Source organism: Salmo salar, chromosome 17 (genome assembly GCF_965601325.2).
Source record: "Salmo salar chromosome 17, fSalSal1, whole genome shotgun sequence".
Lineage (NCBI taxonomy): Eukaryota > Metazoa > Chordata > Actinopteri > Salmoniformes > Salmonidae > Salmo > Salmo salar.
In genome coordinates, this window is record NC_138307.1 from 30,542,209 (window position 1) to 30,569,652 (window position 27,444).

Here is a 27,444-nt window from a genome sequence, read left to right on the forward strand (position 1 = left end):
ACCTTTTTTATTCTATTATTCTATGCTATGCATTTCGACAAGATTTTCACATCACATCATTGAGGTGTTAGAGGTCTCCATTTTTTTAAATGGACAGGATCTTTATACTTACCACCTGGGTCCTGTTTTAGTAGTAATGAAATCAGACCTTGTTGAGGACCTGAAAGTCTACCGTTTGTATAAAAGTAATTAAAATATGCTAATAATGGATCTTTGAGTACATCAAAAAGGTCTGATATCCCTCTACTGGTATAGTGTCAAGCCCTGGTGTTTTTTCCAGACTGAAAAGATATTATTGCCTCAAAGTTCCTCTTCTGTAAGTTGGCCTTCACACCGGTCTTTCTGTAAATGTGTTAATTTTACATTATTATTATTATAAAATAAATCCTTACAGTTAACAGTGGAAATATAGGAGACTGAAAAGAAAACATTTGCTTAAAATATTTTTGCTTCCTCTTTCAAAATATAATTTGGTGAATCATGGAAAACTCCATAATTTTAATGAGTTTCTGTAAAGTCTTTCTGTTAGAATTTCTGTGTTGAAGATTCAAGAAAAATTGTGTGCATATCCCCCCATTTTCCATCCAATTCGCTTTATTTTTGTAATACATTACACTTGATCGTTCTTGAATAAGTACCTCCAGTTCTTTTTGTTTTTCCACTAACATATTTTGTGCCTCTATAATAGTTTACATTACCATCTACCTGCTCTGTTACTTCCTCTATTTCCTTTATTAGTCTAATCTCTTTAGACCTAAACTGCTTTTGTTTTAATGATGAGTATTGTATTGAATGGCCTCTAAAAGTATATTGAAAGTGTTGTATACAATAAGAGGATCTGCTGTACCTACGTTGTACAAAAAGTAAATTATGAATTATATTGTCTTAGTTAAGAACAAATTGGTCATCCAATAGGCTTTGATTACATTTCCAATATCCCTGTCCACGTGGAAATTCTGAAAGAGCTATATGGAGGCCAATTAGATGGTGGTCCGATCGCATTCGGTCTCCTATTAATACTTTTGATGCCAGCAAGAACAAGACTAGGAAGTAATCAAGACGGCTAGCTTGATTAAGCCTCCTCCATGTATAACTCACTAGGTCAGGGATTTTCAACCTCCATATATCCACTAGTTCTAATGTATCCATGATCTTTGTAATCTCCTTAAATGCTTGAGGGTGATAGTTTGTAGAATGATTTCCTTTACGATCCATTGAGGTAGTTAAAACCATATTATAATCTCCCACCATAATAGATTTCGTTGCTTGTGAGCTCAATAGATTATTACATATATTTTTGAAAAAGTGTAGATCATCATTGTTTGGCCCATATAGATTAATTAGCCAGATCTGTTTTTGGTCCAATAGCATATTTAAAATAATCCATCTTCCTTACGGATCTATTTGCACAATCGGATAAAAATTTGTATTAATTAGTATAATCACCCCTTTTGAGTTTCTTTGACCATGACAAAAATATATTTCTCCCTCCCAGTCCTTTTTACACTCAACCTCATCTATATTTGTAGAATGAGTTTCCTGTAAACAATATATATTATATTATTTCTCTTTTAGCCATGTAAAAAAACAAAAACATTTTATGAATACTTGACCAGTCTCAACGTCAACAGTGAAGAGGCGACTCCGGGATGCTGAGCCATATCTGAGACTGGCTCATAAAAAGAAAAGATTAAGATGGGCAAAATAACAGACATTGGAACTCTTCCTAGAAGGCCAACATCCCGGAGTCGCCTCTTCACTGTTGACAATGAGACTGGTGTTTTGCGGGTACTATTTAATGAAGCTGCCAATTGAGGACTTGTGAGGCATCTGTTTCTCAAACGAGACACTCCAATGTACTTGTCCTCTTGCCCAGTTGTGCACCAGGACCTCCCACTCCTCTTTCTATTCTGGTTAGAGCCAGTTTATGCTGTTCTGTCAAAGGGAGTAGTACATAGCGTTGTACGAGATCTTCAGTTTCTTGGCAATTTCTCACATGGAATAGCCTTCATTTCTCAGAACAAGAATAGACTGATGAGTTTCAGAAGAAAGTTTTGTTTCTGGCCATTTTGAGCCTGTAATCGAACACACAAATGCTGATGCTCCAGGTACTCAACTAGTCTAAAGAAGGCCAGTTTTAATGCTTCTTTAATCAGAACAACAGTTTTCAGCTGTGCTAACATAATTGCAAAAGGGTTTTCTAATGATCAATTCACCTTTTAAAATGATAAACTTTGATTAGCTAACACAACGTGCCATTGGAACACAGGAGTGATGGTTGCTAATGATGGGCCTCTGTAAGCCTATGTAGATATTCCATAAAAAAAATCTGCCGTTTCCAGCTACAATAGTCATTGACAACATTAACAATGTCTACACTGTATTTTTGATCAATTTGATGTTATTTTAAATGGAAAAAAAGTGCTTTTCTTTAAAAAACAAGGACATTTATAAGTGACCCCAAACTGTTGAACGGTAGTGTACATTCGTTGTCACTGTTGATATTGTCCTGCAACATACTGATCTCCTGGAAGGGATCAGCTGAGGTCATTTAAGAATTTTCTTAGTACCTCTGACTTTGCTAGGTTTCTGTCTATTCGGTGCTGGCTGACATGGGGGAGTATAAAACAATTTGTTTCCTGTGGACCCACTAACATGGTGGATTGTCGACCAATCCTGATTTGATAAGCTACAGGTGACAGTTTCACCACAATCTCGTGTGGCCCCGTCCAGTGGGGCAAGAACTTTGCCGCGATGCCTGCGGGTTTGGTGTATATGTAGTACCACATATAATCTGACCTCGAACACCTGATGCCTTTTTGTCGTAATGGGTCTTGTCACCTTCTGCACTTCTTTCCAACTTTCCTTGAGCGTACGCAAAGGTAGTTTGGAGGTGGGTTCGCAAGTCCGTCACGTGTTGATGAGCCGTGTAGGCGGTGGCTGCGGCGACATCTCCCGGTTGGTACAGGAGATGCAGTGGAAGTGTCATTTGCCGGCCCTTCATCATCTCGATTGGTGTTATTCCCGTAGACCTGTTGCGTGTGGCTCTGATCGCAATCAGTACCAGTGGGAGTTTGAGGTCTCAATCTTTGTGGTTGGCTGCCACATATTTCCTCAGGATTCTGACAATTGTCTGGTTGCTCATTTCTAGCCTGCCAGAGCTCCTAGGGTGGTACGCGATGTGGAGTTTAGCTTTGATTCCCAGGAGCCACCACAGTTCGGTCATTACAGCTGCCGAAAAGTGAGTTCCTCTGTTGCTGTCAACGGTTTCTCCTGGCAGGCTGAAACGACTGAAAATGTGGTTGAGCAAAAGAATGGCCGTGCTTTCCGCTGTGTCATTGGTTTGCGGGCAGGCACTCCATCTACTTTGTCAATGCGCAAGTCACTGTGAGGAGATAATTCTCGCATCTGGCCGACCTGGCAACTAGGCCGACCCAGTCGATCTGGATCGAGCTCGAAAATCAAATTCCGGTCTCTTAGCTGTGCTCGCAAGCTCTAGAAGTGACGAAATTGGCAAAGGGCCCTTTGGCAATGTGGGCAGTAGGGTCCAAGAAGTTAATGAAGTTGGGATACATGTTCGACAGAAACAGTTGTTTGAAAGGCAATAGCACTTCTATTCCTGTTTCAGTGAGCATGCCAAAGTAAGCTGAACAATGATAGTAGGCTTGTGAGTGTTTATTTCGTGCTTGTTTGACATTGTTAGCCAACGAGCTATCATGTTTGCGAGTCTCAGAACCGCTGAATTCTATTTTCAAAGCCGTGGCAAGTTTAGCGTAGTCGTTTTGCACGTGTTGCTGTTGTAGACGGGTGAACCTTGTCACGTCTGTTGGACGTTAGCTTCAACAGGTAAAGCCTGTCGATATATGTAGCATTAGGGTAGTCATCCAAGGTGTCCTCTATGTCTGCTAAGAACGTCTCAGTGTCGTTTGGCTTTCCTGGACCGGGGTCAAAGATGCGGAAGTTTGACGATTTTGTCAAGGCGATCCCTGCCAAGTGCGCGGGGAGCATCTGCACCCTCCTGTGGGGAATTGTGGGACGAAAAGCCAAGCTTTGGTTATGTTGGCGAGGGGGCGCCGGGTTACTGTGGGCCGAATGGTCAAGAGGAAAAGACTGAGGGACCCTTAACCTGTTGGGTCTAGGGGGCAGCATTTGCACGTCTGGATAAAAAAAATGTACCCGATTTAATCTGGTTACTAATCCTACCCAGTAACTAGAATATGCATATACTTATTATATATGGATAGAAAACACTCTAAAGTTTCCAAAACTGTTTGAATGGTGTCTGTGAGTATAACAGAACTCATTTGGCAGGCAAAACCCTGAGACATTTTCTGACAGGAAGTGGATACCTGATGTGTTGTATTGACTTTAAACCTATCCCATTGAAAAACACAGGGGTTTAGGAATATTTTGGCACTTCCTATTGCTTCCACTAGATGTCACCAGCCTTTACAAAGTGTTTTGAGTCTTCTGGAGGGAGATCTGACCGAACAAGAGCCATGGAACGGTGATGTCCCATTAGACACCTGGCGCGCTACTTCATGTTGGGTACCCTCGTTCCAATACGTTATAAAAGGCTATGCATTCGTCCACCTTGAATATTATTCATGTTCTGGTTAAAAAAGGCCCTAATGATTTATGCTATACAACGTTTGACATGTTTGAACGAACGGAAATATATTTTTTCCCCTCGTTCATGACGAGAAGTCCGGCTGGCTTACATCATGTGCTAACGAGACGGAGATTTTTGGACATAAATGATGAGCTTTTTTGAACAAAACTACATTCGTTATGGACCTGTGATACCTGGAAGTGACATCTGATGAAGAGAATCAAAGGTAATGGATTATTTACATAGTATTTTCGATTTTAGATCTCCCCAACATGACGTCTAGTCTGTATCGCAACGCGTATTTTTCTGGGCACAGTGCTCAGATTATTGCAAAGTGTGATTTCCCAGTAAGGTTATTTTTAAATCTGGCAAGTTGATTGCGTTCAAAAGATGTAAATCTATAATTCTTTAAATGACAATATAATATTTTACCAATGTTTTCTAATTTTAATTATTTAATTTGTGACGCTGACTTGACTGCCGGTTATTGGAGGGAAACGATTTCCTCAACATCAATGCCATAGTAAAACGCTGTTTTTGTATATAAATATGAACTTGATAGAACTAAAAATGCATGCATTGTCTAACATAATGTCCTAGGAGTGTCATCTGATGGAGATTGTAAAAGGTTAGTGTATCATTTTAGCTGGTTTTATGGTTTTGGTGACCCTGTCTTTGACTTGACAAAACATTACACACAACTCTTGTAAATGTACTGTCCTAACATACTCTAAATTTATGCTTTCGCCGTAAAACCTTTTTGAAATCGTAAAACGTGGTTAGATTAAGGAGATGTTTATCTTTCAAATGGTGTAACATAGTTGTATTTTTGAAAAATTAGAATTTTGACATTTATTTGGATTCAAATTTGCCGCTCTTGAAATGCACCTGCTGTTGATGGAGTGCACCACAGGTGGCACGCTAGCGTCCCACCTAGCCCCAAGAGGTTAAGAGAGGTGAAGTCTGAAATCTCCTGTCGTCTACATTCCTTCGTTCCCTGAGCTCCGGTTGTGAGCTAGGTTGCTCGGTTAGGTAGTCCCGTGATAGCGCGTGACTGTTCTGGAGTTCCTCCAGATGATACCTAAGGGTGGTATTCTGCTGTATCGCAGAGTCCACCTAGGAGATGGTGTTTATCTTAAACACGTAGGTGTCGCACTTGCTCCGCCTCATACTTATCTGTCATGGTTTTCAGGGAAAGGTCTCGAGTGCGAAGCAAGAGATTAAGTGATGTGATGTCCTCCTTTTGCTTAGAGATCACGTTTTCCAACTTTCTCACCTGGGCTTTCTCATCGTTCATTAAATCAGCGACTTCAAGGAGTTCCGCTGTTTTGTCATCCAACTTGGTAAATGTGTTCATTAACTGAACGTCTTTGGTATGCAGCTTTTGCAATAGAACATTATTGCTTTGAGTGTAGGGCATCAAGTTGCTCGCCCCTGTTTTTAGCTAGCTCATCAGATTCATCTAGATTTGCGTGGACTTCATCGTATATATTTTGGGCTAAAACGAATTGTTCCTGTAGAATATGGACTTGGTCAAGAGTTTGTTCACGTTCTTTATCATAAGTCTAAGCCAGATCTTTCAATTAATCTGTTCTCAAACGCAGTTCCTCGGCTACCAGTAGGTTGTCTTTGTCGGCTTTAAATCGTCAACGAGACAGTGATATCCAATCAGTTGAGATTGCTACAACGCTGTACTGTATCCAACCAAACGTGAGCAACAAACTCTCACTCAACGTCAACAAAACAAAGGAGATGATCGTGGACTTCAGGAAACAGCAGAGGGAGCACCCCCCCCCCCCCACTCGACAGGACAGTAGTGGAGAAGGTGGAAAGTTTAAGTTCCTCGGCAACAGCGCCTCTTCAACCTCAGGAAATGGAAGAAATTTGGCTTGTCACCTAAAACCCTGACCAACTTTTACAGATGCACAATTGAGAGCATCCTGTCGGGCTGTAGCACTGCCTGGTACGGCAACTGCACCACCCTCAACCACAAGGCTCTCTAGCGGGTGGTGCGGTCTGCACAACATATCACCGGGGGCAAACTACCTACCCTCCAGGACACCTACAGCACCCGATGTCACAGGACGACCAAAAAGATCAAGGACAACAACCACCCAAACCACTGCCTGTTAACCCTGCTACCATCCAGAAGGCAAGGTCAGTACGGGTGCATCAAAGCTGGGACTGAGAGACTGAAAAACCATCACTAACAGAGGCTGCTGCCTACATACAGACTCAAATCATTGGCCACTTTAATAAATGGATCACTAGACACTAAATAATGCCACTTTAATAATGTTAACATATCTTACAATACTCATCTCATATGTTTATACTGTATCTTATACCATCAATTGCATCTTGCCTATGCCGCTCATCCATATATTTATATGGACATATTCTTATTCCATCCCTTTAGATTTGTCTGTATTAGGTAGTTGTGGAATTGTTAGATTACTTGTTAAATATTACTGCACTGTCGGAACTAGAAGCACAAGCATGTCGCTACACTCGCATTAACATCTGCTAACCATGTGTATGTGACCCAATAAAATTTGATTTGAGCATATGGTTGCTGTCACAAGAAAGAAACTATAAAAATGTAAAAAAATGTAATTACTTGCTATTCATCACCACCACTTATCCCTGAAAGCTGAAATCCCACTGGATTCTAGCAAAGGCAGGACTTCCAACAATACCAGATCAGTAATGTGGGAGTTGGCCCTAATGAGCTCGTAAATGTAATTGTTTAATTTAAATAATGTTATTGATGAATCATACCTGTCTAGGCTATTTGAAAATTAAACTTTAAATTAACCTGAAAACGATACTTAATCTAAGTTCATGTAGAAAGGTGAAAATCATATCATACAGTGTAACCCAAATTATTTAAAAACAATTACTGGCGATTCTTCAGCACCAGAGGTCACTGATAGCGCAAGCTGAAATCACATGGGATTCCCGCACGGCAAGGGATTTCACTTTGAGCAAAGGGTTAAACAAAAATGGCTGTCCCCCTTGTTAGCTTAGCATTTGGTGCAATGCTTAGCTTCACTTGTGCTGGAAAGTGAGACTCCGCACAACAAAAGTCCCCTCCAACAAGAGAACGGGTTTACTAAGTGACGTCTCACGTTCAATCTTTCAGCAATATTTTTTGCGATTAACCGGAACGTGCGTAAAACACAAATACGCCGTTGGTCTACTCGCACCAATGAAAACGCGAGACAGAGAGATAATTACTAACTTGGTCAAGCCAATATCTACTCAAATTTTAATCGGCTGGCCCTATGTCCACGCTCAAGAAATTAATTACTCGCTCCTGAACGCGATAGACAGAAATAACACTCCATTGGGCCCAACTATTATTTTTCTCAGAATGCCTGCATCGGGTGGTACATACGCCCTAGCTCATAGCATTCAGTAAATCCCCTACACACTGATTTGTGTCAGATATACAACACGAGTCAATCTTGCTCCACTAGTATCTTGGTGAAAAAGAAAAACCACACACACGCCACTCTCAACAATAATCCTGATTGGTGTATGAGTAACTTGCTACACAATTCCTATGGACTGAATTCAACAGTGAGGCCAAGTTTTATCTTAGATTCCTCGCACAGCGGCATCAATATGTCATGACGTTGTCATTAATGTGATGACATGCTATTAATTGAATAATTAACTGTTTATTATTACGTGATTAAATTAATCCTGTAACAATTAACTCAGTAACCTGAAGCACCACGGGAAAAGTTTGTTTAATGCGTTAACATTTCCCGAATTAACTCAAAACATATAGATTTCATAGCAGTCACCAATTAATTCATTTCCTCAGTCTCATTCTGAATGTCGCATAATTAGTAAACCTGCACAAACCCGGGTCTCACTAATTATTCCGTACCACACAAATTGAGTTGATTATTTATTTACTAACCAGTTAAATGATAACATAAGATAAATATACACAAACAGTCTAGGTTATTGGTTAAAACTTCATACAATGGCAACAGGTCCCTAGTGGACCAACACAAGATGGAGATTTACAGAGAGAGATTGAGAGAGAGCGCGCAAGAGAGAAATTCAACACTTGGATACATTTGTAAACTATGCTTAGTTTCAGCACTAACACCTTGCCCTGAACTGCCCCGGTTATGGGTAAAAAGTGTAATGCATGTATTTACGGTCTCTGTTAGGTATCTCTTTGTGGGTCTAGTTCCGCTTAGTGGGAAAGGTTTGGCCAACGCCTTGTTCATTTGTCTTCAGGTGTAAGTCTCTGACTTCCCAAACGATGTCACAATGTCCTTTCTCTTAGTTGTCAGTTTCCTTGGACTCATTCTGTGAGAGTGGGCTTATGAGGAGGCTAATCAGCCGTGCCGATGCTCCCGGCGTGGGTAAGAGGGCCGTGTAGACAACCGGTGACTTGAAAAGAATAGCCGGATGGTTCTGCTTAAATTCAACTTCCTAGATACAGAACTTAGAATAGCTCCACCATAAACTTGATTGTTCAGAGATTTACTTTGTCTTCAACCTCGTGTTGCGTTTCAGGGTCACGACTAGTCGTATATGTAAATTCTTAACTCATGTTTTATACCGTAGAGTAGAAAGGGGCGTTTCCATCTTTATGACACACTCTCTGGGTTTCCTAGGTGTAGCTAGTTACAAGGCAAGGCATTAGGATTTACTATGATCTCGTTTAGACAACTAAAATCAGTCTTATCATCACCAAAATATTCTCTTTCATCTGCATATTCTCTACACAAAGTATGTAAACATCACATATACATCATGAAAACTCTTCAAGTTAATGTTTTCGTTATAACATCCTCAACTAACTTTTAAGAACATAAAATAGACATTCATATTCCATCCATCATTGTTTACACCATTTGGCTGATCAAATATACATGTCCCAAAGTCAATTTATTTGATGTTCTGTAGTTTTGAGCTGTAAACTCTTCCAAAGGCACACAGACATTCCAGTCTCTCACATTAGAGAACAGAATGGAGTTGGGCTGTTGCCTTATGATGGGCGTGAGGTCATAAACCCCCCCCCCCCCCCCCAATCAATCAATCCCTCTATACTTCTCCCCCTCTTCGGGAGGGAGAGATATCTCTGTAGAACCGGAATCCACTGTAACCTGATCCTCACAGGCTAGTCATGAGTCCCCCTCTGGTAGGTTCAACTTGGAAGGATCCTGCATTTTGCAACCCACCATAAAAATGACCATCGGATGTCAACAATTGTATATACACAGTGTAGGCCATTTGTTTGTGAGAATGGGATCAAATCAATTTGGTTCATATATAGACACTATTTCATTTAAAATTATCCTCAAGAGCAGATGTTGCCCAGAACAAATTAATATCAATTAACTTCAACAGTTATTAAAATTAATTAATCAATGACTAGAACAATGAATCTAGCAATAAAATACAAATTAATAATAACTAGTCAATTCATAGCCTGTTTATCATTAAACAAAACATGTTTGGTAATATAAAAATAATCCACCGAAACTAATGCTGAAAACTGATCACCACATCATCTTTATCTGATACAGTGCATTCAAAAAGTATTCAAACCCCTTGACTTTTTCCACCTTCTGTTACATTACAGCATCATTATAAAATGTATTAAATCGTTTTTTTTCTCAAATCTACACACATCCCAAAATTACAATGCAAAAAACAGGTTTTTCAAAAATATTTGTAAGCATCGACTTAGCTGTGTGCTTAGGGTCGTTGTCCTGTTGGAAGGTGGACCAGTGAGGTCCTGAGCACTCTGGAGCAGGTTGTCATCAAGGATCTCTGTACTTTGCTCCGTTCAAATTTCCCCTCGATCCTGACTAGTCTCCCAGTCCCTGCCGTTGAAAAACAAACCCACAGCATGATGATGCCACCACCATGTTTCACCATGCTCTGATATGCACTGTCAACTGTGGGACCTTATATAGACAGGTGTGTGCCTGTTTGAATTGAATTTACAAAGTGGACTCCAATCAAGGAAACAGGATGCACCTGAGAAGAATTGAGTCTCATAGCAAACGGTATGAATACTTATTATTTGCCCCCTAAAAAAACTTTTCAAGTTGTCAATATGGGCTACTGTGTGTAGATTGAGGACTTTTTTAATTTAATCAATTTTATTATAAGGCTGTAACGTAACAAAATGTGGAAAAAGTCCAGGTGTCTGAATACTTTCCTTTGGCACTGAGTATACAAAACATTAGGAACACCTTCCTAATATTGAGTTGGAATCCCCTTTGTCCTCAGAACAGCCTCAATTCGTCAGACCATGGACTCCACCTGGTGTGGAAAGAAACCCACAGGGATGCTGGGCCACGATGACGTCAATGCTTCCCACAATTGTGTCGGGTTGGCTGGGAGTGGATATCTACTCCGAATAGCTCGTTCCATATCCTCCCACAGATGCACAATTGGATTGAGATCTGGTGACTCGGCAGGCCACTGCAGAAAGCTGAATTCCCTGTCACGGTTTCCATGGAACCATTCCTGGACAAGCCTTGTGGCATGGGGCATAATCCTGCTGAAAAAATCCATTTGCAGCTGGATACATTGCTGCCATGAAGGGATGCACCTGATTGGCAATGATGTTTAGACATCCTGTGGCATTAAAACGTTTCTCCAATTTATCAAGGAGCCCATTGTGTGCCATGAAAACACACCATCACACTACCAGCCTGCAATGCTGACACACGGCATGGATGCATTCACTCATGGTTTTCTCCATACCCTAGTATCCCATCAGCATGACACAGCAGGAACTGGGATTATCTAGACCAGCGTTACCCAAAATGTTTATAGTCCCGTACCTCTTCAAACATTCAACCTCCAGCTACGTACCAGGGTCAGCACACTCTGAAATATTGTTAGCCTGTCACACAGGCTTGAGTTTGTCAAAACCAGGCTCGTTGGAAGTGACAAAGAGCTCGAATAGGACCAGGGCACAAATAATCAATTTTGCTCTTTATTTAGCCATTTTACATATAAAACCTTACTTGCTCATTGAAAATTGTGAATAACTCACCACAGGTTAATGAGATTGGTGTGCTTGAAAGGAAGGATGCACATAACTCTGCAATGTTGGGTTGTATTGGAGAGAGTCGGTCTTAAATCATTTTCCACACAGTCTGTGTCTGTATTTAGTTTTTATGCTAGTGAGGGCCAAGAATCCACTCTCACATAGGTACGTGGTTGCAAAGGGCATCAGTGTCTTAACAGCACAATTTGCCAAGGCAGGATACTCTGAGCGCAGCCCAATCCAGAAATCTGGCAGCAACTTCTGATTAAATTACATTTTCACAGAACCGCTTGTTGCAATTTTGATGAGGCTCTTGTTCAGATATCGGTAAGTTTACTGGAGGCAGGGCATGAAAAAGGTAACGAATCCAGTTTGTGTCATCCGTTTCAAGAAAGTATCTGCGTACTTACACACCAAACTCACTCAGGTGCTTCGCTAGATCACATTTGACATTGTCCGTAAGCTTGAGTTCATTTTCAGACAAACAAAATCATACAATGATGGAAAGACCTGTGTGTTGTCCTTGTTAACAAAGTTAACCATTTTCACTGTAGTGTCCAAAACGTCTTTCAAACTGTCAAGCATTCCCTTGGCAGCAGGAGCCTCTCGGTGGATGCTGCAGTGTACCCAAGTAACGTTGGGAGCAACTGCTTGCACGCGTGTTACCACTTCACTATGTCGCCCTGTCATGGCTTTTGCGCCATCAGTACAGATACCAACATCTTGACCACCAAAATCCATTTGATGTCACAAAGCTGTCCAGTACTTTAAAAAGATACCCTGTTGTCCCGGTTTCAAGTGGTTTGCAGAAGAGGACCCCCCCAAAAACGTAACGGACATATACCAGGAGCTGTGCCAGGCCCGCCATGTCTGTTGACTCATCAAGCTGTAACGCATAGAATTCACTGGCTTGTACGCAAAGCAGTAATTGTTTCAAAACATCTGCCATGTCACTGATGCATCATGAAACAGTATAGCTTTTTTGGCTTTTTCCCCCAGCATTGTCGCAGTCATATCCACGGAAGCAGGAAGAATTAAGTCCTCCACAATAGTATGGGGCTTGCCTGTCCTAGCCACTCGGTAGCTCACCATATAAGACGCTTCGAGCCCCTTCTTATTAATGGTATCTGTTGCTTTTATACATGTCTTACTACTCGAAAGTAGTCTCAACTCTTGCTCAAAAAACTCCTGTGGCTTATTTTTCAAATTGGCATGTTTTGTTTCTAAATGTCTGCGCAAGAGTGAAGGTTTCATCGAGTTGTGAGATATAAACACACTGTGGCTGAGGAAAGGCACTATTCCCAATATAAGTGAACCCCAAATCAATGTAGGTCTCATCATATTTGCACCTCTTCGATGGTCCAACATCCCTGTCTGTTGTTTGGTGCTTTCCCGAGTAAGCAGGCAGTAGCGCTGACAGTTGTGATTCTGATGCAGCCGCAGTGTCCATGCTAGCTGGGCAAACAACAAATGTAGAATTACTGATGCTAGCATTGGATGTGCTCGTGGAAGCAGAACAACTTGTGTCGTCGACAGGTGCAGTACTAGTAGAGCAGGGATGTGTCTACGGACGTGGGCTAAAAAAACACCGCAAAACTGACAAGATGTACACTGATCAGTAAAAAGAGGCTAACATTCTATGACGCTCCCTTTCCTCTGCATTGTTCTCACAGTGAGAAACAATAGGATTACAATAGTGTTCTACACTTTCTTCATTTGATCCAACTCAATGTTGCCAATTATTTTAGTGACTAATCTTAGCTGGTCTGAGAGAACTGATGAGGCTACTATTATGTACACCTTGGTGTCTTTTTAACTGGCCCATTTGAGAGAAACTCACCCTACAGTCAGAACAGGAGTAAGGCTTCTCTCCGGTGTGTTCTCTGGTGAACTTTTAGCTCAGATGATTGTGTGAAGCATTTTCCACAGTCAGAGCAGGAGTAAGGCTTCTCTCCTGTGTGTATACGTTCATGTTGTTTTAGGTTGCTCAGTCGAGAGAAACTCCTTCCACAGTCAGAACAGGAGTAAGGCTTCTCTCCTGTGTGTGTTCTTTGATGAACTTTTACCTCTGATGATTGTGTGAAGCATTTTCCACAGTCAGAGCAGGAGTAAGGCTTCTCTCCTGTGTGTATACGTTCATGTTGTTTTAGGTGGCTCGATTGAGAGAAACTCGCCCTACAGTCAGAGCAAAAGTAAGGCCTTTCTCCAGTGTGTGTTCTCCGGTGAACTTTTAGAACAGTTGACGTTATGAATAATTTTCCACAGTCAGAGCAGGAGTAAGGCTTCTCTCCTCTGTGTATACGTTCATGTTGTTTTAGGTAGCTCGAGTGAGCGAAACTCTTTCCACAGTCAGAGCAGGAGTAAGGCTTCTCTCCTCTGTGTATACGTTCATGTTGTTTTAGGTAGCTCGAGTGAGCGAAACTCTTTCCACAGTCAGAGCAGGAGTAAGGCTTCTCTCCTTTATGTATACCTTGGTGACGTTTTAAGTGGACCAGTTGAGAGAAATTCGCCCCACAGTCAGAGCAGGAGTAAGGCTTCTCTCCTGTGTGTATACGTTCATGTTGTTTTAGGTGGCTCGGTTGAGAGAAACTCTTTCCACAGTCAGAACAGGAGTAAGGCTTCTCTCCTGTGTGTGTTCTTTGATGAACTTTTACCTCTGATGATTGTGTGAAGCATTTTCCACAGTCAGAGCAGGAGTAAGGCTTTTCTCCAGTGTGTGTTCTCTGGTGAACTTTTAGCTCAGTTGATGTTGGGAAGCATTTTCCACAGTCAGAGCAAGAGTAAGGCTTCTCTCCTGTGTGTACTCTCTGGTGAACTGTCAGAATCCCTGATGTTTTGAATCTCTTCCCACAGTCATTGCAGAAATACAGATTCTCTCCTGTATGTATTTGTAGGTGGATTTTTAGCTTTGATAGAAATGGGAAAATCTCCTCACAGTGTGGGCAGTGGTGAGACCTCTTAGCTCTATGATCTTCCTGCTGTTGCTCTCTGGATGTAGATAATGTCTCAACATGATCTCCTGTGTGAACATCAGAAGAACCACTCAGTCGGCGTAATATACAGTACCAGTCAAAAGTTTGGACACACCTACTCATTCAAGGGGTTCTCTTTATTTTTACTATTTTCTACATTGAATAATAAGAGAAAACATCAAAACTATGGAATAACACATATGGAATCATGTAACCCCCAAAAGTGTTAAATCAAAATAGCTTGTAGTTTAGATTCTTGAAAGTAGTCACCCCTTGCCTTGACAGCTTGGCACACTCTTGGCACTCTCTGAACCAGCTTCACCAGGAATGCTTTTCCAACAGTCTTGAAGTTCACACGCATGCTGAGCAATTGTTGGCTGCTTTTCCTTCACTCTGCAATCCAACTCATCCTAAACAATCTCAATTGGGTTATGGTCTGGTGATTGTGGAGGCCAGGTCATCTGATGCAGCACTCCATCACTCTCCTTCTTGGTCAAATAGCCCTTACACAGCCTGGAGGTGTGTTGGTTTATCTTGTTGAAAAACAAATGAGTCCCACTAAGCCCAAACCAGCTGGAATGGCGTATCGCTGCAGAATGCTGGTTACATGTGCCTTGAATTTTAAGTAAATCAGACAGTCACCAGCAAAGCACCCCCACAACATCACACCTCCTCCATGCTTCACGGTAGGAAATACACATGCAGAGATCATCTGGTAACCTACTCTGCGTCTCACAAAGACACGGCGGTTGGAAGCAAAAATTTGAAACTTGGACTCATCAGACCAAAGGACAGATTTCCACAGGTCTAATGTCCATTGCTCGTGTTTCTTAGCCCAAGCAAGTATCTTCTTATTGGTGTGCTTTAGTAGTGGTTTCTTTGCATCAATCCGACCATGTCTCTAAGTCACACAGTCTACTCTGAACAGTTGATGTGTCTGTTACTTGAACTCTGAAGCATTTATTTGGGCTGCAATTTCTGAGGCTGGTAACTCTGCTGCAAGGGATAAGTCAATTAGAGGTAACTCTGGGTCCTCCATTCCTGTGGCGATCCTCACGAAAGCCAGTTTCATCATAACGCTTGTCAAAGTTCTTGAAATGTTCCAGATTGACTGAGCTTCAGGTCTTAAAGTAATGATGGAATTTCATTTCACTTTGCTTATTTGAGCTGTTCTTGCCATAATATGGTCTTGGTCTTTTACCAAATAGGGCCATCTTCTGTATACCACCCCTACCTTGTCACAACCCAACTGATTGGCTCACACGCATTAAGGAAAAAATATTCCACAAATTAACTTTTACAAAGGCACACCTGTTAATTGAAATGCATTCCGGGTGACAACCTTATGAAGCTGGATGAGAGAATGCCAAGCGTTGGCAAAGCTGTCAAGGCAAAGGGTGGCTACTTTGAAGAATCTCAAATATATTGATTTGTTTAACACTTTTTTGGTTACTACACGATTCCATATATGTTGTTTCATAGTTTTGATGTCCTCACTATTATTCTACAATGCAGAAAGAAAAACCCTTGAATGAGTAGGTGTCCAAACTTTTGACTGGTACTGTACATGTCAAATTTATTTTACGAAGCCCTTTCTACATCAGCAGTTGCCAAAGTGCTTTACAGAAATCCAGCCTAAAATCACAAAAGAGCGTGCAATGCAGAAGCACAGTGGTTATGACAAACTTCCTAGAATGCACGAACCTAGGAAGTAACAGAGGAACCAGGCTCAAAGGGGTGGCCAGTCCTCTTCTGGCTGTACCGGGTGACATACACTACATTTAAAAAAAAGTTTTGGGTCACTTTTAAATGTCCTTGTTTTGAAAGAAAAGCTATTTTTTTGTAAAATAAAATATCAAATTGATCAGAAACAGTGTAGACATTGTTAATGTTGTAAATGACTATCGTGGCTGGAAACGGCAGATTTTTTATGGAATATCTACATAGGCGTACAGAGGCCCATTATCAGCAACCATCACTCCTGTGTCCCAATGGCACGTTGTGTTAGCTAATCCAAGTTTATCATTTTAAAAAGGCTAATTGATCATTAGAAAACTTTTAAATGATACACTTGGATTAGCTAACACAATACATTGGAACACAGGAGTGATGGTTGCTGATTATGGGCCTCTGTACACATTTTTTTACATTTACATTTTAGCCATTTAGCAGACGCTCTTATCCAGAGCGACTTACAAATTGGTGCATTCACCTATAATATCCAGTGGAACAACCACTTTACAATAGTGCATCTAAATCTTTTAAGGGGGGGGGTTAGAAGGATTACCTTATCCTAACCCAGGTATTCCTTGAAGAGGTGGGGTTTCAGGTGTCTCCGGAAGGTGGTGATTGACTCCGCTGTCCTATGTAGATTTTCAATATAATTACTATTATTTATTTTTTTTTAAAGCAGTTTCCAGCTACAATAGTCATTTGCAACATTACAAAACAATGTCTACTGTTTTTCTGATCAATTTTATATTTCATTGGACAAAAAAAAGTGCTTTTATTTCAAAACAAGGACATTTCTAAGTGACCCCAAACTGTTGAACGGTAGTGTATGTATTCATATCAGTAGGCTGTACAACACAAAAGGGGAATAAAACTACTCTAAGTGGGTAAGAGTTGAAAGCTAAAAAGGGGCGTGTCATTCTCTACTCACTATCACAAGGGTTAGTAATGTTAGAGAATTGAGTCATCTGGTGATTTTCAGTACCGATACTGTTCTCTTTGAAGTAGATTCGATATAAGGTTAAATATTAGACATGTGTAAGCAGAATGAAGGCTGAGCCCATTTGAATGTACAGAGCTGGATCAATATCGAGTTAACCATTAGACATATAAAAAACAGTAAGCAGAATCCGTGTGGGTGAGGCAAGGTAGACCAACACAGACGTGACTGGTCTGGGCCATATCTGATCTTGTGAAGGCTACTGGACATGCACATGGGTTAATCATACATAGACAACATCAGCCTGAACTTGTGAAGACCTTTGGACAGGAACATTAGCTAATCAGTTATAGGCACCAATAGACCTGCAGTAGGAGTGTACATGTCTGTGCCACGCCACCAATAGAATCTATGACCTAATGTCTGAGCCAATAAGAAAGGCAGCAAGATTAGGGTGGCCAAGGCTAGAAGGTATTAATCATTTAAATAAAGTGGAGTGACAATGTCATGTAAGGGTAAAACTGTATAAAAGCTGAGTAATGAGAATCAGTTCTTCCATGGAATTGCTTGGCTTTGTTACTTTTGTAATAAAGTCTATTTGAATTCACAAGCTCCGGTATCTTAGAAATACTTGTTTCAATATTTCCACAACAGTACCTACACAGACTCATTTCATAGACATTTAAAAAAACACTGGCAGTTTGTCTACTTCACTTCTTTAGTCTACTCTCTGATCACTCCAGATAGCCCAGTGAACAAAACAAATGTTGGCAATACTGGTGTCAAACCATGCAAGTCTGAGTAGCATGAAAAAACATCTAGCTTCTCATTGAAACAGTTCATCATGAAACAGTTCTACTGCAACTTTTCATGCACAGTGGGAAGTTGGAGCGAACAACACACTTAGACAGAACCTGTGCTTACCATGAGAAACAGATTTCCCAATCTTCTCCTCCTCTTCTTCATCTTTAATGTTGACATTCAGCTCCAGTGTTTGACTGCAGTCTTCCAGCTTCACTGATGCCACCTCTGGATCCTGCAGTGTAAACTGGGCTCCACTGTCACAATCAGGACCCAGTGACTGTAGGTTTGGACTCAGTGTGGAAGGAGAGAGGCAGGCTGGGTCTGACGTCACTGTTGATGTTACTGGACTCAGACTTACTCTGAGTCGGCCTGTAGTAACAATGAGAAACAGACAAGTTATTGTCTTGACAGTTCCGGTACATTCTTTATTCTCTAAAAATATATTATATTGCTTCTTGTTCAATTATCTAATTCACCACATGACTTGGACTGAAATAGGTGCCGGTACTGTTTATATTTAGGTGCAGGAGCCCCACAATACTGTTTAACTAATATTCTATAAGAGGAACATGAGCTCAAACAGTAGACACTGTCAAGCACTGTTCTCATTTCAATAGATCTGGTAGGTAAGCATTGACAACAAAACACAAATTCATCCAAATTAGACCCTTTAAATAAGTGCGCTTAACTTATAACCGATTTCACAAATTCACATAAATGCACAAAACCATATAGTACAAGGTTACTGTTTGTGAGACCGTGAAATTGTCTCTCTCTGATGCACCCGCACTGAAGTCCGTTGACGCAGACAGGGTGGGCGCCGCCATTTTACCAGGTCATGAATTTTACACAAAACCAACATGCTAAATGAACTCCGAAATAAATTGATTATTAAATTACCTTCAGGAAATGTACATCCATTCAGACAAACCCAAAGTTTCTAGCTATGGGACTTTGTAAAATAGTTATCACGTTCACTGTTTGACAGAAAAGGTATTATCAGGTTTGATGTAATTTAACAGATTTGTTACCTATCATGGTATGACATGTTCTTTCATACCTGTAGTCATACAGAAACAGACTGCACAGTTCCGGCGCTTTCTTTATTCTGAAGAATGGTGCGTGCCTGCCTGGAACTTCCTGTTCCCCCACTACCACAGTGCAGCCACAGATAGAACAATGAGACAGATATTTCACCGGATATATAAATGTGAAGCATTCGCTTTGCGTTTCCACGCACTACCAAATAGGGTAGTGAGAGGAAGCCCACTGGCCGGCAGTGGGAGAAGATGGAACGAGATGGATTTTGGCCGACATTCTGCAAATGTTCTAATCAATGAAAAATCTGATCTTAATACAGTTCTGTTCCCAAAACTAAAATCAGTTGTGAACAGAGTGGACTAAGATTTGTAGAGAATTTACCCTTTGCAAAAAAAAAAAAAAAAAAAAAAAGTGCATTGTTTAGAAGGAACGCGAATTGAGTTTTTGCACACGAACGCTTCACAGTGGCATTCCCTAACAGAAATATGCAGATATGTGCTAGAACACACCAATAGGATCTCACTAGCTCATGCTCGGTATTGTCCACTGACTCAACTGTTCCCATTGGAAGCGTCCAGCTGTGGTACATCTTGGTTTAGTTATAAAATCTTTGGCGCAACCGTCCGTGCATTCAGGGATCCTTGGGATCGCCCTACCCCATTATATGAGAAGAGCGGTGCTTAATTTTAGCCAGATCCTCCGGCATCTCTCAGTTTTGTAGTCTTTCATTCCAGAACCCATTTGCCAGTATCAGGTAGACTACCTCATAGCATGAAAAATGATTGCCACTGTTTGCAATGTAAAAATCCTAATAAAAGCAGAGTAATTACATTTAGATTCCTCTGTAATTGTCATGCCTCCTAAAAAACGTAATGTGAAGAAATGCCTGATCTAAGAAAGTATTAATGTTGGGCCGTCCCAGGTTAATGGTTTGTGCAACATTGTAGCCTATTTAGACCAAGGCGTGGCCATTGCTGTGGTGAGAGAGAAGCACGCCTGTATCTCTCACAGAACTAAAATGAGATTCACTTTCTATTCTCTCTCTCTCTCTCTCTCTGTGCTGTTATAGACATGAGCCGGCAACTCATCTCTCCAGCATTGCACTTCATTTATTTCCTAATAGAATAGAACAGCAGTCTGAGAAATTAAGTAATACCCAATACTACACCAGGAGTAAGACTATAATTTAGCCATAGAGGATCAATAGCTATTTATTTTTTAAATAGCCTAGCTGTGGATTGTGTGTAGCCAAATCACAAGACATGCCTACAGTTGGGAACGTGTGGCAAATCTGTCAGTGAACAGCATGCAGCCAAAACAGCAATATTTATAATACAATTGGTGGAAAACACAGGTTGTAAAGCAAATGGATCCTGCTGAAAAGAAAATACTAATCTGTCTGTATGTTACCAAGTTATCAACTTCCAAATAGGCCTATTGAGTGATCAGCACTGTTTTACTTTGTAAAACAAGAGAGAGAAGCTTTTGGCCGGTGAGTGAGCTGCACATCATTGGGTGAGTCAGTGAAACTGGAAAGCTTGTTTAGGACTATAACTTCCTCCTCATATTGTACAATGTGTTTCTCCTCACACCTGGCCTAGGCTATTGATGGATTAGAGACAAGGTTGTTTTTATTGATCTCAGATTCTCAGTTTGTCAGTGTCAAAGTAGCCTGTCATTTGTGAGGCATTAAAAAAGATTCTGCGAAAGTCTCCAGTCATCTAAAATTATGAAGAATTGCATGAAAAGGCAACATTTTTCCAGGACTCCAGGCTACAATAAATGTACTCCATGCGTGCAACTTCTGCAAGCGTCTCCACACCACTGCTCTATGCCAGTACACTAAAGCCATGATAATGCATGCAATGCTTTATTATAAAGGTATTTTATGTGTTCTGGTACCTCAGAGACCCCCAGGTCACCATCTCTTGGGCTCACTTTTGGTTCCAGCACCTCCCAATTTACACATTAAGCACTGGAGAAGTGGGTAGCTGCCGCTGCCTATTCCGGGACACATCTCCTTAACATAGAATTGGTGAGGATGTTGATTGTGGCCTGTGGAATGTTGTCCCACTCCTCTTCAATGGCTGTGCAAAATTCCAGGATATTGGCGGGAATTGGAACAAGCTGTCGTACACGTCTATCCCAAACATGCTCAAAAAGGGTGACATATCTGAGTATGCAGGCCATGGAAGAATTGGGTCATTTTCAGCATTTTCAATTGTGTACAGATCCTTGCGACATGGAGCTGTGCATTGTCATGCTGAAACATGAGGTGATGGCGGCGGATGAATGGCAGGACAATGGCCCTCAGGATCTTGTGATGGGATCTCTGTGCATTCAAATTGCCATCGATAAAATGCAATTGTGTTGGTTGTCTGTAGCTTATGCCAGCCCATACCATAACCCTGATACCACCATGGGGCACTCTGTTCACAACATGGACATCAGCAAACCACACAACGCCATACACGGCAGTCTGCAGATGTGAGGCTGGTTGAGCCTACTGACAAATTCTCTAAAACAACATTGGAGGCGGTTTATGGTAGAGAAATTAACATTAAATTATCTGGCAACAGCTCTGGTGGAAATTCCTGCAGTCAGCTTGCCAATAGCATGCTCCCTCAACTTGAGACTGTGGCATTTTTGTATTTATTAGGGATCCCCATTAGCTGCTGCCAAGGCAGGACCTACTCAGCTACTCTTGTCACCAACACAAGATGCATCTGTGTAATGATGATCATGCCATTCAATCAGCTTCTTGATATGCCACAACTGTCAGGTGGATGGATTATCTTTGCAAAGGAGAAAATCTCACTAAGGGATGTACACAAATTTGTGTACAAAATTTGAGAGCAATAAATTGTCCATTTCTGCAATACAATTGACAACCATGGCTATAAATGCTAAAAAGCCCACCTTATCCTCTTACATCTAGATGTGCCGCTAGTGGAACACCTCGCCAATATCTAATGATAATATCTAATATCTAATGCGTGGCGCGAATTACTAACACCTCAGAAATCCAAAAACTTCAATTTTTCAAACATATGACTATTTTACACCATTTTAAAGACAAGACTCTCCTTTATCTAACCACACTGTCCGATTTGAAAAAGGCTTTACAGCGAAAGCAAAACATTAGATTATGTCAGCAGAGTACCCAGCCAGAAATAATCACACACCCATTTTTCAAGCTAGCATATAATGTCACAAAAACCAAAACCACAGCTAAATGCAGCACTAACCTTTGATGATCATCAGATGACACTCCTAGGACATTATGTTATACAATACATGCATGTTTTGTTCAATCAAGTTCATATTTATATCAAAAACCAGCTTTTTACATTAGCATGTGACGTTCAGAACTAGCATACCCACCAAACACTTCCGGTGAATTTACTAAATTACTCACGATAAAACGTTCACAAAAAACAAATTATTTTAAGAATTATAGATACAGAAGTCCTTTATGCAATCGCGGTGTCCGATTTTAAAATAGCTTTTCGGTGAAAGCACATTTTGCAATATTCTGAGTAGATAGCCCGGCCATCATGGCTAGCTATTTTGACACCCACCAAGTTTGGCACTCACCAAACTCAGATTTACTATAAGAAATATTGGATTACCTTTGCTGTTCTTCGTCAGAATGCACTCCCAGGACTACTTTATTTTTTTAAATAAAGTATATTTAGACTTTTATTTGAGAATCTTCAAATAGTCACCCTTTGCCTTGATGTCAGCTTTGCATTCTCTCAACCAGCTTCATGAGGAATGCTTTTCCAAAAGTCTTGAAGGAGTTCCCACATATGCTGAGCACTTTTTGGCTGCTTTTCCTTCACTCATAGAACTTTCAAAAAACACTGGCAGTTTGTCTACTTCACTTCTTTAAATCTACTACCACCTGGCTACCCCTACCCCGGTCAAACCCCCTGCACCCCCCACAGCAACTTCCTCAAGCCTCCCCATTTCTCCTTCACCTAAATCCAGATCGCTGATGTTCTGAAAGATCCGCAAAATCTGTACCTCTACAAATCAGCTGGGCTAGACAATCAGGACCCTCTCTTTCTAAAATTATCCACTGCAATTGTTGCAACCCCTATTACTAGCCTGTTCAACCTCTCTTTTGTATCGTCTGTGATCCCCAAAGATTGGAAAGTTGCCGCGGTCATCCCACTCTTCAAAGGGGGAGACACTCTAGACCCAAACTGTTACAGAGCTATATCTATCCTACCCTGCCTTTCCACAGTCTTCGAAAGACAAGTTACCTTCTTATGGATGGTGGCAGTATTGAGTTGCTTGGATGACTGACGTGCCCAGAGTAAACTGCCTCCTACTCACTCCCAGAAACTAAGATATGCATATTATTGGCAGATTTGGATAGGAAACACTCTGAAGTTTCTAAAACTGTTTGAATGATGTCTGTGAGTATAACAGAACTCATATGGCAGGCAAAAACCTGAGAAAAAAATCCAACCAGGAAGTGATTTGTAGTTCTATCTAATCCTTATTCAAACTACAGTGTCTGTGGGGTTATTTTGCACTTCTTAGGGCTTCCATTGGCTGTCAACAGCCTTTAGAAACGTCTTTCATGCGTCTCCTGTTACTGGGCAAAGAACAGGAGCTCAGTTTATCAGTGGACTGCCTGGGAGCAGGGAGTTGTTTACTGGGCGTTCACGTTTGGCACGCCGCTCATTCTTTTCCTCCTGGAATGAATACGCTATTGTCCGGTTGGAATATTATCGACATTTTAATTTAAAAAAGACCTTAAGGATTGATTGTAAATATCGTTTGACATGTTTCTACGAACAGTAATGGAACTATTTGACTTTTTCTTTCTTATTTTACGCACACGCGTTATGCCTTTTGGATAGTGATCTGTAAGCACGAACAAAACGGAGGTATTTGGACATAAATATGGAGTATTTCGAACAAAAATAACATTTCTTGTGGAAGTAGGAGTCCTGGTAGTGCATTCCGACCAAGATCAGCAAAGGTAAGAGAATATTTATAATACTAATTCTGAGTTTAGTTGACTCCAGAACTTGGCGGGTAACTGTATAGCTTGCTTTGATGATTGAGCTCTGTACTCAGAATATTGACAAATGTGCTTTCGCCGAAAAGCTATTTTAAAATCTAACACAACGATAGCATTAAGGAGAAGTGTATCTATAATTCTTTCAATAACTGTTGTAAATTTAATCAACGTTTATGATGAGTATTTTTGTAAATTGATGTGCACATTCACCGGCTGTTTTGGTGGGAATACATTTTCTGAACATCCCGTGTCAATGTAAAATGATGTTTTTGGATATAAATATGAACTTTATCGAGCAAAACATACATGTATTGTATAACATGATGTCCTAGGAGTGTCATCTGATGAAGATCATCAAAGGTTAGTGAATATTTTAGCTGTATTTTTGGTTTTTGTGATGCATGTCCATGCTTGGAAAATGTCTGTGTGGTTTTTCTTGTGAAGTTTATGTCCTAACATAATCTAATGTTACGCTTTCGCCGTAAAGCCTTTTTGAAATCGGACAATGTGGTTGGATTAACGAGAAGTGTATCTTTAAAATGGGATAAAATAGTTGTATGTTTGAGAAATTTGAATTATGAGATTTGTTGTTGTTTTGAATTTGCCGCCCTGCTATTTCACTGGCTGTTGAATAGTGTGTCCCACATACCCCAGAGAGGTTAATTGCTAAATTGTAATTACTTCGCCTCTACGGCCTATTTATTGCCTTACCTCCCTAATCGTACCTCATTTGCACACACTGTATATAGACTTTTCTATTGTGTTATTGACTGTAGGTTTGTTTATTCCATGTGTAACTCTGTTGTTTGTGTCGGACTGCTTTGCTTTATCTTGGCCAGGTCGCAGTTGTAAATGAGAACTTGTTCTCAACTGGCCTACCTGGTTAAATAAAGGTGAAATAAAACATTTATAAAAAAAATATTCTGAGCACTCCAGATAGCCCAGTGAATAAAACAAATTCTGACAATACTGGTGTCAAACCATGCAAGCCTCAGTACCATAAAATAACATCTACCTTCTCATTGAAACAGTTAATAATGAAACAGTTCTACAGCAACTTTTCATGCACAGTGGGAAGTTGGAATGAATAACAAACTTAGTTAGAACCTGCTCTTACCATGAGAAACAGATGTCCCAATCTCCTCCTGCTCTTCATCATCTTTAATTTTGACATTCAGCTCCAGTGTTTGACTGCAGTCTTCCCGCTTCACTGATGCCATTTCTGGATCCTGCTGTGCAAACTGGGCTCCACTGTCACAATCAGGACCCAGTGGTTTGGACTCCGTGTGGAAGGAGAGGCAGGCTGGGTTTGTCGTCACTGTTGATGTTACCGGCCTCAGACTTAATCTGAGTCAGTCAGTAGTAATAAAGAAAAACAGACAAAAAGTTAGCCTTGACAGTTCAGGCACTTTATTCCCTAAAAATATATTATATTTCTTGTTCAATTATCTAATTCAGTGCTTGACTTGGACTGAAATAGGTGCCCGTGCTCATTTTGGGTGCCGGTACTGTTTATATTTAGGGGCAGGGGCTACACAATAATGTTGAGCTAATATTCCATAAGAGGAACATGATCTCAAGCAGTAGTAATGTAAGTACTCTGCTCCGGTGAGCTCCTGTCCAAATCAAGCACTGATCTCATTTCAGTAGATCAGGTAGCTAAGCATTGACAACAAATACAGGACTAACAGGACTAAGATCGAATTGTACTACACCAGGGCTGTAGTGGAGCAGGTTGAGAGCTTCAAGTTCCTTGGAGTCCACATCACCAACAAACTAACATGGTCCAAGCACACCAAGACAGTTGTGGAGACTGAAAAGATTTGACATGGGTCCTCAGATCCTCAAAAAGTTCTACAGCTGCACCATCGAGAGCATCCTGACTGGTTGCATCACTGCCTGGTATGGCAACTGCTTGGCCTCTTACTGCAAGGCACTACCGAGGGTAGTATGTACAGCCCAGTACATCACAGGGGCCAAGCTTCCTTCATTCCAGGACCTCTATACCAGGCAGAGGTGGAGGAAGGCCCTACAATTGTCAAAGACTCCAGCCACCCTAGTCATAGACTGTTCTCTCTGCTACCGGACAGCAAGCAGTACCAGAGCACCAAGTCTAGGACCAAGAGGCTTCTAAACAACTTCTACCCAGAAGCCATAAGACTCTTGAACAGCTAATCAAATGGCTACCCAGACTATTTGCATTGCCCCCACGCACGCTGCTGCTACTACTACTACTACTCTCTTATCTATGCATAACCACTTTAATAACTCTACCTACATGTACACAATTACCTCGACACCGGTTCCCCCACATATTGACTCTGTATATTGCTCCGCTATTGTTAAACACATTAAACACAACGTAAGAGCACTTTATAGTAGATTTGATAAATTCACATAAAATTGACAAACAAAAAACATGTAGTACATTACAAGGTCACGGTTTGTTTTAGGCAGCATTGTTACTATTTTCCTGAACAACCGCGTCTTTATTGTATCATTCCAATCAAAAAACGACTGTATTTCCCGTTCACACTGTAGTAACAGACCGAGTGGGCGCCGCCATTTTACCAGCTCGTTAATTGTACACAAAACCAATATCATGCAACAAAAAATCTCAAATAAATGGATTCTTTATGAAATGACCTTGAGAAAAATTTACATCCACTCAGACAAACCCAAAGTCTCTAGCTATGTGACTTGTAAAATAGTTTACCACGTTCTTCACTCGGTTTGACACAGAAATTACACATCAAACCTTTACCAAACGTGATAATACCTTAATGGATTTGTTACCTAGCATGGAATGACATGTTCTTTCGATATTGTAAGATTTAAACGCGCTATTACATACCTGTAGTAGTAAATTGAAACGGAAACACACAACGGTTATTTTCTTGACTGCACCGTTCCGGCGCTTTCTTTATTCTGAAGAATGGCGCACGCCTGCCGGGTACTTCCTGTCCTCTACTACCACAGTAGTGCATTCTGGGATCCTTGGGATGACCCTTACCCCATTACATGAGAAGGGGATAGATGCTGCTGCCGTCGCCTCCTCAGTGGTGTAAACTAAAGTACTTAAGTAAAAAATTCTTTAAGAGATGACAAAAGCAGTTTTCTTTAAAAAATAAATTAATATTTATTTATAGCACATGCTTAGAGCAAATGCATGTCTAACTAAATGTAACTCCAAAGGAACTCTAATTAAAGGGATAGTTCAATCAAATTACAAATGTACACATTGGTTTCTTCACCCTGTAT

General features: G+C 40.8%; 2 protein-coding genes across 5 annotated transcripts; both read right to left on the bottom strand.

Moving 5' to 3' along the window:
* Positions 1-8,351: 8,351 nt before the first annotated feature.
* Positions 8,352-27,146, bottom strand: LOC145861467 (uncharacterized). 4 transcript variants are annotated; one of them, XM_082964440.1, is made up of 6 exons: positions 27,038-27,140; positions 25,899-25,996; positions 25,301-25,530; positions 18,222-18,470; positions 14,590-14,673; positions 8,352-10,473 (listed from the first exon to the last, which is right to left on the bottom strand). In XM_082964440.1, exons 3-6 carry the CDS (start codon positions 25,401-25,403, stop codon positions 10,346-10,348), a joined length of 564 nt encoding a protein of 187 aa, XP_082820566.1. In that variant the 5' UTR covers positions 25,404-25,530; positions 25,899-25,996; positions 27,038-27,140; the 3' UTR covers positions 8,352-10,345. The 4 variants fall into 4 exon arrangements, with proteins under 4 accessions (XP_082820566.1, XP_082820565.1, XP_082820564.1 ...); XM_082964439.1 differs by having other exon boundaries at positions 25,873-25,996; XM_082964438.1 differs by lacking the exon at positions 25,899-25,996 and having other exon boundaries at positions 27,038-27,146.
* On the bottom strand, positions 8,522-14,584 carry LOC145850313 (uncharacterized; the record flags this gene model as incomplete). Its single annotated transcript, XM_082964367.1, has 1 exon — positions 8,522-14,584. A coding segment is annotated over one exon (1,083 nt), but the record flags the coding sequence as incomplete, so codon positions are not given.
* Positions 27,147-27,444: the final 298 nt, after the last annotated feature.

What these genes read in the sequence shown, in the direction of transcription:
- LOC145861467 (XM_082964438.1), bottom strand. Translation starts at nt 25,403, where the DNA reads ATGGCATCAGTGAAGCGGGAAGACTGCAGTCAAACACTGGAGCTGAAT. An exon ending in TGGGACATCTGTTTCTCATG is followed by an intron (nt 18,471 to 25,300) that starts GTAAGAGCAGGT and finishes TTGTTACTACAG; the next exon opens with GCCGACTCAGAGTAAGTCTG. An exon ending in GTCTCACCACTGCCCACACT is followed by an intron (nt 10,474 to 14,589) that starts GTGAGGAGATTT and finishes TTTCAACGGCAG; the next exon opens with GGACTGGGAGACTAGTCAGG.